At 39.2% G+C, this 14972-nt stretch overlaps 1 protein-coding gene across 1 annotated transcript in view; it reads left to right on the top strand.

Annotated features, from left to right (window-relative positions):
• Positions 1–14972, top strand: part of CTNNA3 (catenin alpha 3) — a gene marked incomplete at both ends in the record, with an annotated part of 521829 nt that overhangs the window by 31778 nt on the left and 475079 nt on the right. Inside the window, one exon of the mRNA XM_082486059.1 lies at positions 7596–7715. Coding sequence (XP_082342185.1) covers positions 7596–7715 — 120 coding nt within the window. The remainder of the gene's footprint in view (positions 1–7595; positions 7716–14972) is intronic.

The raw sequence follows: 14972 nt of genomic DNA, 5'->3' as shown, positions 1-14972 counted from the left end.
GAGTGATGAGGTCTCCCCTCAGCCTCCTCCTCCTCAAACTAAACAGTCCCAGCTCCTTCAACCGCCCTTCATATGATTTGTCTGCTAGGCCCTTCACCAGCTTCGTTGCCCTCCTCTGCACTCGCTCCAGCGCCTCGATATCTCTCTTGTATTGAGGTGCCCAAAAGTGGACACAATACTCGAGGTGTGGCCTCACCAGTGCTGAGCACAGGGGCACAATCACCTCCTTACTTCTGCTGGCCACGCTATTTCTAATACAAGCCAGGATGCCGTTGGCTTTCTTGGCCACCTGGGCACACTGCCGGCTCATATTCAGCCACTTGTCAATTAGAACCCCCAGGTCTCTTTCTGCCAGGCAGCTTTCCAGCCACACCTCCCCAAGCCTGTAGCGCTGCATGGGGTTATTGTGGCCCAAGTGCAGGACCTGGCACTTGCCCTTGTTGAAACTCATGCTATTGATGTTGGCCCAATGATCCAATCTATCTAAGTCTCTCTGTAGAGCTTCCCTATCCTCCTGGGAATCAACGCTCCTGCTTAACTTGGTGTCATCTGCAAACTTGCTGATGATACACCCTATGTCCTTATCAAGATCATCAATAAAGACATTGAAGAGAAATGGTCCCAACACTGAGCCCTGAGGCACACCACTTGTGACCGGCCGCCAGCTGGATTTAAATCCATTGAGCACCACTCTTTGGGACCTTCCAGTCAGCCAGTGCTTGATCCAGCGGATCATATGCTCATCCAGGCCATGCAAAGCCAGTTTTTCCACAAGACTTGTATGGGGGACAGTATCGAATGCTTTTCGAAAGTCCAGGTATACAATATCAACAGCCTTTCCCTCGTCCCATATTCTGGTAATCTTGTCATAGAAGGAGATCAGGTTTGTCTGGCAGGACCTGCCTTCCATAAACCCATGCTGACTAGGCCTGATCCCCTGGTTGCCCATTACGTGGGTTTTGATGGCACTCAAGATGACCTGCTCCATGACCTTCCCCGGTATCGAGGTTAGACTGACAGGTCTATAGTTACCTGGATCCTCCTTTTTGCCTTTCTTGTAGATGGGTGTTACATTTGCCACCCTCCAGTCCATTGGGACCTCCCCAGTTAGCCATGATTTCCTGTAAATGATGGAAAGCGGTTTGGCGAGCACGTCTGCCGACTCTTTCAGCACTCTTGGGTGTAGCCCATCCGGTCCCATAGGCTTGTGTGCATCCAAACGGCATAGCAGGTCACTGATCTCTTGCTCTTTAATCGTGATGCTCTCATTGTGCTTCCCCTCCGTCTCCTAGGTCTGGAGGCTGGGTGTCCAGGGAACAGCTAGTTCCACTGCTAAAGACTGACGCAAAGTAGGCATTGAGCACCTCATCCTTTGTAACTATGTTTCCCTCAGCATCCAATAAAGGAGGGAGATTTTCCCTAATCCTCTTTTTGTTATTAATGAATTTATAGAAACATCTTTTATTATCCTTAACAGCTGTAGCCAGGTTGAGCTCTAGCTGCACTTTGGCTCTCCTTATTTTCTCCCTGCATAGCTTCGCTACATCTTTATAGTCTTCATGAGAGACTTGCCCCCTCTTCCACAGGTCATAGACTCTCTTCTTTTTTTTTGAGATCCAGCAAGAGATCCCTGTTTAGCCGGGCTGGCCTCCTTCCCCGCCTACTTGTTTTTCGGCACATGGGAACAGCCTGCTCCTGTGCCTTTAAGACTTCTTTCTTGAAGTGTGTCCATCCTTCCTGGACTTCTGGTTTGTAGCATAGGTTAACACGGAATGCATGAAGTTGCTAAAAGTACAACTGAGTTTGAGAACTCTGTATTATGTCTGGTGACGAAGTTTGAAAAGTATTTTGGGAAACTTGGAAGGTGGGATATTAGACACCTATTTTAAATTATTATTTGGACTATGTAAATTCCTGCATGCTCCAATCAGTGACTAGTGCTCCATTGCAGTAGACTCTCTTTGAACCTATCAGGAAAAAAAGAGTGTTGCTAAACTGTTTCCTTCTGAGTAGTTATTACTGTGTTTTGTTTCTACAGCAACATTTACTTAACAGTGAAGTGCAGTACTTACAAGAGAGTAACATGGAAATGACGCTCTGAAATTTCCTTCTAGAAGTGCTAATCTTGGAAGGCAAATTCTAGGTTGGTAAAATAACCTTGGAAAATCAGTTTCTCTCGGCAGATTATTTATTGGTAGTGTAGTAATGAAGTCAATGTAATGCAGAGTGGCTTGTCTGATCAACAGTTATTTGTATCTCAAGCATGGACAGATCATTCTGATGTAGAGAAATTTATTTTATAACTCGCTCTTGCTTTGGGAGGAGAAAATGAGGAAATGCATGCAAAACAGTATCTGCCATATCATCAAAATGCACATCTTCAGACCTTCTTAAAATGAGAGGAAAATCATCTGATATTTTCTGAATGGAAAAAACTATGTGACTTACTCTTCATAAACCTCTCCAAAGAGGCCCATTGCCCATTCCATTACAGCAAAATATTGGGACGGCAGCTATTTTCTCATATGTGTTCAATAATTGGAATTTAAGAGAGGTGTTGCATGTGTTTTTTCTTTTTCCAACCATATCTCCCGGTGATTTAAAATAGTACATTTAGTATAATTTAGTCTTTTAAAGAAGCAGTGTGTTATTGAAACAGGAAGCTATTTTTTAATGAATGGCTTCCTTATGTCAGAATAGAAATAAAATTTGCTTCTCATCCTAAATTCAGCTTCTTCCAATCCATAGGAAAACGAAGAGCAATATTTCACAAATGGATGGAATAGTTCAGTGCTATTTTGCTGCCCTGCACAGTGGAAGATGACAATATTGATATTCTGAAAGACAAATGCTCTTTCCCTTCTGCAGCTCTAGACAAACCAGAAAAGAGCCGTTTCTCCTTATTCTTGAGGAACAGACTGGCTTTTTGCAGCATTGGCCCTAAATCTGAACCAAGTACACAGAAGGAGACCAATTAAAGGGTGTGCAGCAGGACATTTGCTTACGTCACCCTTAGGACTTAGCTAGACTCCCAGACAAATGACATTAAAGGCATGTGGTTTGTCAAATGGCATCGTTCACAAACTGAAGCAGCAGTATCTACAGCCTCCCATATCTCTTTCTGTTTATATGGAGATTGTAAGATTATTACTGGGAATAAGACTTTGTACTCCGTGTTTAATGACGTCTCCTCCCACATTTCTGAATTGTAAGCAATGAAGTACTTTACACTGCGTATTTATGATCTCATATTTTTGTGGCCTGGCCTCCTCTTTAGCTGACAGGCCATGGCTCATATTGAGCTTCCCAGGCTTGCCAAGGGAATCCCATTAAACCTGGAGAGAATTTTGTCCACCTGAGGTATTCTTGCACTCTTCAGAAATGTGGCCTATACCAAGTCCTAGACTAGGATGATTCAGATTCCAAATTAGATACTGACCTGAGCCACAACCTCAGACCAAACAAGCTCCAACTTGTCTACTGCAGAAGCTATTTTCTTGGGATTCCATAAAGGATGCCATGAAGTGCAGCTGCAAAGTTACGTTATTGAAATGTAATAATTAAAGTAGACTTTAAAAATCAGATAGCACCTACCTTTAATATCATTACTTATTCCACAAATACTTATATTATGAATCAGTTTGCTTGCAACAGCTAAACACAGTAGCAACAATGAACTTAACCTTTTACAGAAAGATGCAGAGCTAAACTACAAGGAGAGACATTTAAGTCTTTATTAAATTGGATAAATTAATTTGAATGAAAATCAAACATAGTAAATTTTACCTTAAGTAGTATCAAAATTTTAGTATGACTTTCTCTTGAAACTTTTTGCAACCACTCTGTTTATACCTCTGCCTCTTTGAACTCATTGCCTCATTTCCCTGAAGTATGACAGAAGACCAGAAGACCTTGGAGAAGTTCCAAGGTTCCTGAAAACAGGTAGATGGCTAGTGGAGAAAAAACCAAAAAGGCTACATCAGGAGCTTGGAAAGACACCAGAGGATTCTCAGCCCTTATAAACAGCTTTACTGCAGGAGAAAGTTTGGTCAGAGCTCATATCTCTTCTTTGACACTACAATGAATAAGCTGTGATACTGTAAGAAATTTAGTCCTTATGATTACAGTCATACTTAATAATTAGATAGAACCATGATCATTGTCTGAGAGGAGGTTGCAGGACTTCACCATACTAATCAGGGGCATCATACTTATGAAGAGGCCATATTAATAACACTCTTCTGGTTCATCCACATTCTGGATCTTCATCACTTTCAGAGTTTTCGTGGTATCTGTTCCTTCAAGATACCTGAAATGGGACTATGAGAGTTGCTCCGCTTAATTTAAGACACCCATCATGTGTTGCTTTCCAGTCAGATAAGCACACAGTCTTCATTCAGCAATGTCTTCACAGTACATGTTCAGGACGCAGCGTCTGGTGTGTTATCCAGCTTGTGTGTATTAGTGGCAGGACAGTTGTTGATTTGTTTCTTGTTTTTTTTTTTTTCATTATTATGAAAGGAATGTTGTAATGTTCATGAATGTAATGTAACGTTCTTATGTTTTGAAAAGTTATAAAGTTGGCTGTGCAGTATCTGTGCTATGAAGTTAACTACAGTAACTTGACAAACAGAAGCAGTCCTTCAGAATTGTTGAAATACTGGTATTTCTTCTCTACTTGTGGTCCAGCTTTCGTCAGAGGAAAAATTAGCCCAGGTGGTTACCCAGTAGTGTCACAGAGAGCAAAAGTAATAAAGGAATGCTATTTCTCAACTTCCAGAAACTACGTTCAAAGTACTTTGAGAAAGTGACAGGCAAAAAAGAGCTTCTGTGGATCTCTTCTGATTATTTATATTTGGTTATAAGTGAGAGATAAAAAAAAAAAAGTAATTTCTAGAGTACTAGTATTTCTTCTTACCTCTAGACAGTAAAAGTGTCAGCAAGAGAGGTTTTTCTTGCTATTCACCCAAAAACGGTGGTTCACGTTGATAGCACGATGATACAGGAAGATCTAGATGTGGTTTTAAGTTTGAAACATGTTCTGATAGCCTTTGTGTGTCCATGGCACATTTTTCTGATTTGCTGTTGGTGGCAGCGAAGAGAGCATACGTATGTTTTCTTAAAATTGCTTGCTTGTTTTTTATTTACTTTTGAGTTAGATCTTAAAAAAAGTGTTTTTCCCTTGCATCTAAAGACAGACTTCTTCTAAGTGGATATCCTGGCCGTTACCCATCTACTTTATTGAAGTCTATTACCCTTACAGTTACACGTTTGGTTTGCACTTACTCATCCTCGCATGCTGGTTCTTGTATCTCTTTCCAGAGAGCCAAATGTATTATGAACGGTTGGGTTGCTTCAGGACATAAGGAGTGCATGCGCTTGCTAGTAGAGTTCCCGCCAAAGGAAGAATTGAAGCTATGGGATTAAGTACATCCTTAGGAGGAAGTTGATGGTGCTGATTCTACAACTGTACTACTTATTGTAGTCTAACATGTTGATGATGATAAAAGCTCAGAAAAAAGGCTGTACCTTACGTCCACTTAGTGAGTTTGGGAATCATTACAGACCTTTCCCCTGTATTACTCAACCCCATAGCAGGGTGTGGCAGCTTTGGGGTAACTTCTGGAGAAGTGTCATGATTTGGAGCTGAGGGTGTAGTGTGAACTTGTACAGATATATTATGAGCAGTTTCTTACACGCTTATAAAGAGGGAGCGCTCTGGATAGCTTTTGGTCAGCTTAAACTGTACTCAGGTCTTGCTCGCAGATGTTGTGATTAAATTGCTTCCACCTAATGGGGATACCCTGGAGTGGGAATTGGTGAAAGTAAGCGTTGCAAATTCAAGGCTTTCAGAGCAACTCCGAAGCAGAGAAAAAATCTGAAAGCAACAGATCCTACAAAAGGTGAAAGATAAAGAAGTCAAACAGAAAAGAATAGTCCTGTGGTTTTGTCTTAACATTTATGTTGTCACCCATGTTGTTACAGAATTCAGTGAAGTATACTTTGGGTGAGAAAACTTTCTTTTATTTTTTGGTAGCAGACATTTCAAATGCAACCAGAAAGTCTTCAGTTAACCTCCAGTGGTGCTGAATGAGGTATAGTAAGATATATTACCAACAGGTGTAAATGCTGCCTTAACTTACTTCTTGGTTATGAGAGCAGTGAGACTGAAACAAAGAGTGCAATGTGGCAAACAAAAAGTGCTAACTCACCTGAAGATTCCGGGATGCATCTGTATGTTGTGAATCATCAGTTGAAGTCCACTGAAGCTGCTTATTATCCCCAAAGAGGAATTACCCAGTGGCTGTTCGATGGTGTGTACAACTTGGGTTTGATCTCAGTCAAATGCCCGCAGAAGGAGTCACACTGTGGAGCAGTCGACATCCACAGCTGTCAATTCTGTTGCCAGCTTTTTAAAGAGGGACTGAAGATGAGTGGAGGTTGTTTTTTTGTTTTTTCTCTTTTACTCCTATGGTTCATCTTTCCAGTTCAATGATTAGTTTTAGCAAAGTTATAGAGAAATGTGCACGGTAGTTATTACTGAAGTAATTGTTTTTCCAGAAGTGACTGGAAAGCGGTCCATTTCTTTTGGTCTTTTGCCTCATTCCCTGGACATTAGTACCACTCGCAAGCTTACAGTAGGTAGTTCATTATAGGGCCTGTAACTGCAGTAAGCTAAGTCAGTGTTTTGGGTGAATTTAGAAGACAAAGTTCTTCCTGATTATGTCAGTGTAAATAAATGTTTATAGACTTGCTTCTGGTGGTAATCACTGTGGAAACAAAATATTTCTAAACCACTTACAAGCATGTGACAGCTGTAAAGTTGTGAGGTGAAAAAGAGTATTTACAGATGGGGTGACAAAGTCGGAGGAGACGGTTCATGATTTCCTGGAGGTAGCGAGGAAGCTGTAGCTCTCATTCCCCTTTCGTACGAGCCTTTCTCTTAACAGGTCCCTACAGATTGGTTGAGATTATTCATCTCTTTGAAAAATACCAGTACTATTTTTAATAATACTGTACGCATGAAATAAGTTTTAAATTTAAAAGTAGGATCTGAAACAAAGTATAGTTAACGCTATCACAGCTTTCATATGGAATGTGAGCACATTGCCCAAGGTGAGTATCCAGTCTTGCAAATTACTCTTAAGTAAATTAACTTGATAAGGAGTACCCTATTATATACAAGGTCTTCTGTTACGCTTGATAGAATGAGGAGTTCATGGCCTGTATAAAGTTGTATGTGCTTTTATTAGTTGGAAAAAAAATTTAAAACTATGTGAATATGTTCAACCCTGTAACATGGCTTAGAAAAAGAACTAACCTTTAGAGGTTGTGTTGATTTGGTAGTGTTTTGTCTTATGCAAGTCTCTCCTATAAAGTTAGATGATTGAATTTAATTAAACAAGGCCTACGTAATTTGCTTTGAGTTCTGGGTTTGATTTCAAAACAAAATTGTAGGAATGTCTAAAAGGTGGTATACTCAAAAGGTGATACAGCTCTATAACGTTAGTATTGCGTAGAATAAAATCCTAGTACAGCAAAAAGTATAGAAACAGTGTGAATGATGGTATCTGTTTTGTTTTTTTTACCATCAGTTTCAAAGAACATTTGAATCTTTAAGAAATATATCCAGTAAATCTGATCTACAGAAAACCTACCAGAAGTTTCGAAAAGATCTGGAAAATCTTGATTATTTGGCATACAAACGTCAGCAGGTAAGAACATGAAAGCTTGGAGGGAAGACGTAGAATACTGGGCATAAACATGATGGGTGGTAAAACTAATGGGTTTGATAGAGTTATTGTTCAATCAGTAGGGTTTTATGCTTTCTGTAATGTCGTCATGTAAGCCACTAGGAGGAGTGACAATTCTACTGAATGCATGTGATGTTGGACTACATGGGTTTTGATTTCTCAACAGAGAGACAGGTAAAGCAAGTAAGAAAGACTAAGCAGACTACTAAACTTTGTATTAACATATAACATTTTTTTTTCTAATTATAATGGGTATAAAAGTACCGTTTAGATTTATTAACGTGAAAAAATGAACTAGATCCACATAAGTTAAGGGAATCAAGTATTGACTATGCATACAAAGCACTCATTTTTTCTCCTTTAGAAATGAATTTACAAGGCTATATTGCATAAAACTTTGAAGTATATGTGGTCTTTGACTCGTGCTTGTAAGATCAATATTAAATTGAATTCTTAACATGTATTTAATGTTGGAGCATGGCTTCTGTGAAAATGTCAGCTCTCACAATAGGTCTTCATGTGTTTTTCTGTTCTTGGTAAAATAACACTGCCTCTTTCAGAGCATACTGATGAAGTGCTCTAACATTTCTATGTGGGAGTTGTTTTGGTTTATATTTTTCTGAATTCTGTCACTTGGTGTCAGTGTTGTCAAACACTTCATTTGCTTGGGGGCAGATCACTTACAGTTTATATCAGGTAATGGATTAGATAGTTAAAAATTCGGAAAGGTCTCGGGGACAGATGGTATCTGAGCACATGAATATTTGATTTTTGAGACGGGGAGGTCAGGGAGCAATTGGCTTGGGTGAGTCTTGGTGTGGTGGGAGCTGTTAACTCTGGTAGCATTATAGCATAGTTCTTTGTGCCCTCCGGCACAGGGCTGCCAGCAACCAAAAGACAATGTTTAATTGGCAGCTAATGTGGGTTTATGTTATCTGATCTCATAATTATGTCAAACATAATAAATGTCACATCTGCCAGAGCTCAAAGAGTGTTTCTGATCCAGGGAAGTGTAAATTCTATAATTAATTCTTAGGTTATCATCACATTTTTATTGGGAATAGCTTTCTCTAGTCTGAATTCTCACTCTTGACTTTGCAAAATTCCTTGTTATTTCAAGTGATATGTCTGGTTCTCTAGTAGACTCTGAATATGCTTCAGTAACATACTTCATTTCACCTTGAGCAGGGCATCTTTTCTCCTGTTCTCTGATCTTCACTACCCTTCCCATCTCAATAGTTTGCACTTTCAAACCATTTGGAGAATCTCAACATCACTGTTTAATATCAGGCATGCATGTATCTCTCCATGCTGTTTCTGCTCTATATTTAACTGTGTGGGCAGAAGCTTTTGCATTTGGAGGTACTAAATGTGTATTAGGTGTAAAATCACTTCCTGCTTTCAATCACAGAACAGAAGATTCATCTCAATAGAACTCGGTTAGAGAATCTGCAGTGAGGGATTTGAAAAGCTGCTGTATATGTTTATTATAGAAGATGCTTTGAATTGTGTCCTGCTTTGAAAAGACCGTGATCTCTGTGAAAAGATTAAGATTTGGTGTGATTACTGTGCAAAAATCAGACCTGGATTGGGACTGAAGTTGTTCTGAGTTTTTCACATTTCTGTCTGAGTTTGTGGATTTAAAAGTTTGCGCATTTAATCGATAACGACTTATATGCTCTCTTATTAGATTAAGGGTGTATTTATAGCCCCACTGGCAAAATGTTGAGTCATTACCATCTGTTTGGAGACAAACAATTATATACAATATGAATATGAACCCATTCACAGTAAAGTAAGTGTTTTGTGTAGTCAAGGTACTGAATATTGCTTTTGAGTGAAATATGGTTATCTGCTTCTGTCCTTATTTGTTAGACATGAGACAAAGTGCAATATAGCAATGTAATTCTTCAGCGGTGAAATTTATAGGACAGATGGGAAATTAAAACTGTGCTTTTTAAAGGATGTTTAAAATGACCCATGTTGACTCTGATTTATAAATATAGACCAAACTTCCATGAGTGGTAGAAGTATACAAGAGACAAACATGTTTGGGACAATGTTTTATATTAAGTAATTTACAACTGGCAATTTTCAGAATGGGGTGGAAGGTCTTGGGTTTTCAGATAGCCAGCAGATTGCCAACAGAAATATCTCTTTAAAATGGGCAGTAAAGTCAAGAGTTCAGTTCTGGCTTGCTTTATACAAAACCCCCAAAGCTGTTTTCATATGTTGGTCAAACTTCTCGGAGCTTTCAGATTCTAATTTGTCAGGTAGGCTGAGTGTATGCATGAGCTGGCATGGAACTGGTCAGGGTGGGTAAATTTTTTGGTGGTTACAGAGGAGGAAGATGGGAAGTTCTTGGAGTTGGAAACTTTTATGTTGCAAAGCTGAACTGTGCGGATGACATCTAGTATTATGGCCAAGAATCCTGAACAACGCTTTTCACTATTCTTTTGTGTCTCAAACAAAATATGAAATACTGATGTTTTCTGTGATGAATTCCCGCCATATTCAGGTCTGCTCCCAAATATATTGCTGCATCCTTACTTTTGGAGGAGCTTTGCTCCTTACTTTTGGTTAGTGGAACACACGTTTCCATCTCTACACACTTGCCATACTTTTCCAAGAGACGTGGCTTATTAGCCAAGTTAGTTGAAAGTATGTTTAACTCAGGACAGATGAAGATAAAATACAAACAAAACATACTCAACGGTGGAATGTAGGCTGACCCCTTGCAAATATTGACAAATGATGCAGGTGAAGAAGTGCACAGGATCTGCTCCCACTCAGGTTGTGGTGGCTTGGCTGGCCAAGCTAAGTGCTGGCTACTGCGGACACCACCACCACCCCTCCCAGCTCCAGCATGGGCTTCTTGTTCCCGTGCCTTTCATTCTTCCCATTCTGGCGCTTGTGTAACCTGCATAGAGATGCTTCAGTGTGCTAAACTGACTTAAAATTACTTGCTTTTTGGTGATCTTATTATTTTGTTAATCAGTCGCTCACTTAGCACTCTCTCTCTCCCCCATCCAGATGGATGTCCCTTCACCCGTCTAATTTGTGGTGACCTAATCGTTCTGCATGCTTCTAGGGTTGGGTTGCGTCCTCTAGAGAAATGTTTGGGTTTATAATATCAGTTTATAGCCAGTTTGTCATTTTGAAGCCTTCCAGGAAATACCTGTCCCCAAGAAATGCAGTTTTTCTTTCTTGTCCAGGAGATAGTTTGGCAATTCATTTGAATTAAAGCAAACTTTTAATTTCCTTGATACTGACTGTCATCTCTGAAATTTGACTGAAAAAGAATAGCTCCGTGCCACAGAGCAGTAAAACTATTCTCTTGTTCTGTGACTTACTGGAATGTTTCCAATAAGAGCTAAGTAAGCTTTACATTGAGCATTGGTTTGTATCAACTTAAATATTAAACACATCTGCAAAATGAATATTTACAGGGGAAATGAGATAGAATGAAAATGGTAAAGCACTTTGGGATGAGGGGACTCGGTGATAGATCTCAACACTCTTCTTGGAATGCTGTAGTAGGTGCATGCTTCCTTTTTTCTTATATGGGACCTTGTTCCTATTGAAGAGAAGTTGTCCCTATATTGTTCAGCTGGAACAGTACTGGTTTAAGGCCGTTGTTTACCATGGTCTTACTCTAAGGTCATTTCAGGAATGTTGGGCAATGGCTACAATAAAAATGAAATGACAATAAAATTCAGTGGTATTTAGCACCTGTCAAACTGAAAAATTACCACTGCTATTCTTAGTGTTAACAATGCCTTTAGGATGCCTGTAGCAGTGTTGGCTGTAATTCAAAGACACTTAGTTTTTGCCTAGAAGTCTCCGGCAATGAGGTAATCTAACAGTTGACAACAGAATTTACTTCCTATGTGAATATACACAAAAGCAGTATCCTATTGTAAAGGTATGCTAATTTAAGGTTTACCTACTTGATTTTGACTGTATGCCCTCAAGGTAATTGTGTGTTAAAAGTCTGAATCTACATGAAACCATTTTGGTTATTCCGTTTAAAAATCTTTTTAGGATCGCTTCCTGATGGTTGTTGTATTTAGAAATGTTTTAAGAAGTTGCGTTAGAAACTGGAGGAGTTAAGGGCTTTATCAAAGGTGTTTATGGGGCACACGGAAATTTACTTTGCTTATGGGAAATATTGTTTCCAGGAGATGGAGCAGAGCCCTTAGCCAGTTTTACTTCAGAGCAGTCCATCGTTATCACTACTGCAGTTGTCTTCGCGATCATATGGGTCAAATTTACATTTTAAAATTCTTAATTTTGGAATGAAGACTTGTTTCTATAGTCAAGTGGTATTTCTCTTTGTTAAAATGGAATAAGTGCACTTTTATTCTCTACCTTTGCTTGTTCACTTTGCCTTTTAAGATGGCATTGTGTCGAGCATGAGATTTGTTCGCCAAAGTGCTCTACTCCAGAAACTGGAGCCAAGTTTTCAAAAGAGATCATCACCCATCAACTGGCAGGTTTATTGTGTGACAAACACTTTTTAAAGTATGCTGAAAATTGGAGGGAGTTCAAGGTAGAGGCGAGTTATTTGTTGTCAAGAAAACAAGCATTATGATGGAAAACTTAAGGAGCTCAGTCATTGTAGCTTATCTGGAAAAGGTTATGACACGGAAACATCACAAATAGAGGTACTTAACGAAGTCTTTATTCTAGTACGCAGAAGTATGACAAAATCCAATGGGTGGGAGTCAGAAAAATTCAAACCAGAAAGCAAATGAACATTTTGTCAATTAACTACTGAGATAGCTTAGTTAAGAGGCACAGTACATTAATTGCTGCTTGTAGCCTTTATATCCATAATCCATGCCTTTCTAAAAGATGTGCAGTAACTGAGATGCAAATTAAAGGGCAGGAATTATTATGGAAATTTTTAAGACTTGTCCTATTCAATGAATTTGAATGAGAATTCATAGTTTTTTTTCTAGACTTAAGAAAGACAATACATTTGGTTTTATATTCAAGGGTAAAGGCAGAATTGTGTCTTTTGACATGTCATTCTTGCCATCCTGGATTAATAAATGGGTGAGTTTGTTTACTTTTGAATTTACCACTCTGCTGCTGTTTATTCTCCTGCAGGGTCAGATGTGTTGAGTTCTTGTTTATGAATTTTCAGACAAGCCTAACGCTTCACTTTAGACTAATTTTAAGGACACGTAGCCAGGCATTTGATTCCCGTAGGCTTTTCTGAAAATGTGTTCTTTCCTTTCCTTCTTTAATATTTAGTCATACAATATAAATTATAAAATGAGGTTATAGGTTGTATTTCCAGTATTCTAGCTTATTATCTTCCTTTGACATAAGAACAACTATCTATCGTGTTGCTGTGTAGTTAAAATAATTGATTTATGCATTCATTTTAAAAAAAGCAAACAGTAAATCAGTCTCGGTAGCTAAGAGAGTGAAAAATTACGACATTTCAGTTTGCAGTCTCCTGACGTTTCTTGGTAGTTCCATGATTATAGCTCTGTCATTTAGCCATTGCTTCTGTTTGTCCTTTGTGTCTGTATGGTTTGCTTAATGGGTGAAGATGTTTTCCTTTCCACAGCCCACCCGAAAGTGCTGATAACCCTCTGTTTATAATTTTTTATTATGTATTCAGGGTGGTGGGTCGAAGACTTGTATCCCCCATCAACTTTGCCATTGCATGCACCATAGTTTTACAGCTCAGCTCTTCAATTGGATTTGTCTATCTGTAGTGCTAGTCTTGCATGATTTCAAGCTGCAAGCAGTTCACATCTCCATGTGCGTGATTTTTCTATCTGTGCATGGAAGCCAGACCTCTGAGAAAAAGCCTTCCATTTGAAGGAAGGAGAAATCAAATGACAAGTAGAGAATTCCTTTAAAAAAAGCAACTGTTTGGCAGCTTCTGTGGGTTTTTTTGTGTGTGTGTCTCATGATCTGGAGATCTAGTTTGTGCACTGTGCAGCTGCACGAGGAGCAGGAGGAAGGTTTTGCTAGTCTTCTCATAGATACCGTTTTCACTTGTAGAAATCTGAGCGTCCAAATTAGGCAAAATAGAGAATAAACCTTAGGGGGGGAAACCAGGAGGTGTAGCTGCATAGTTGGTCACATTTGCAAGTAAGTGCCTGATTCTGTGCTAATGCCAAAGCTGCCTGATGCTGATGGCTTCGGAATCCAGCCTGATGTTAGTCAATGTGATGAGGGAATGACAAGAAGTTGACCTTTAGTAAGTAATTAAAAGTGCCACTGTAAAGGGGTTCTCTGAGTTTTGAAAGGTATTGAAATTTCTGCTGAAAGTATGAACACAGACAAACTGAAGAGTGAGCGGGATTTCTCTTTTGGACCAATAAAGGTTCATCCAAAACTCAAAGAGGCAGCATTTGCACTTAATCGCTTTCTCCACAGCTGTGATAAATGGGTGAAATTTAAAGAAACAGGGAGGTATATATTTGTCTTCCAAATGTAAAAAGAGAGAATTAGTCATTCAAATCCTGCCAAAAATCCAGTCCTGAAGGTAGAAGCATGTCTTGTATGTCTTTGACATGTTCTCATGTGAGCTAGTGTAAGTGTTTTGGATTTTGGAGGAAATGGACAGAATTCTGGTTTATCCTGCATCCAGAAAGAGAATTATGAGAAATAATCTCTTTTCCCCTTTCATATAGTCTGTGGAGGATATAAGTAGTGAGTATGTAGAGCGTTCGGCCTCCAAGGTATGAAGAGCCGAACCATTATCTGAGGTGCCCATGGCAAAAAGACCTTAAAACTTTGATATTAAAATGGAAATACAATTAAAAAAACAAAGGAAGTTCTGAAACAGTTATATATTTTTTTTCAGGGATAAAAACAGTGGTGCTGTAAGGAGGTTCATACAGATGTGTAGGGTTTATTTAAACCTGCTTCTCCCTTTCTTGAGAAAACAGAAGGGGATTTGTAGGGAGCCTGGGACTTGAGCAGAGGGTTAAAAAGGCTCCCCCCGGGACGATATTTCGAAAGCTCTATCTGTTGCTGTGTCTATGAAACTGGGTTGCTGTTTACCTGTGCCCAAAGTGTCCTCAGTTTGGGTAAAAGATTCCATTCTAGTCTTGTCTCTGATAAATGCATCTCAAACATCTTGGGAGCCAAGGGTGGATGACGCTTTAAGCTTAACCATGGAGTGCCCATGTAATTTAAAAACAAAGAAACAATGCAAAATTGAGTATAACAGTGGGAAGGAAATGG

This window comes from Vanellus vanellus (assembly GCF_965231255.1).
Source record: "Vanellus vanellus genome assembly, chromosome: 7".
Classification (NCBI taxonomy): Eukaryota; Metazoa; Chordata; class Aves; order Charadriiformes; family Charadriidae; genus Vanellus; species Vanellus vanellus.
Note: the sequence above shows the minus strand (reverse complement) of the source record. Positions and strands in the feature narration are given on the sequence as shown.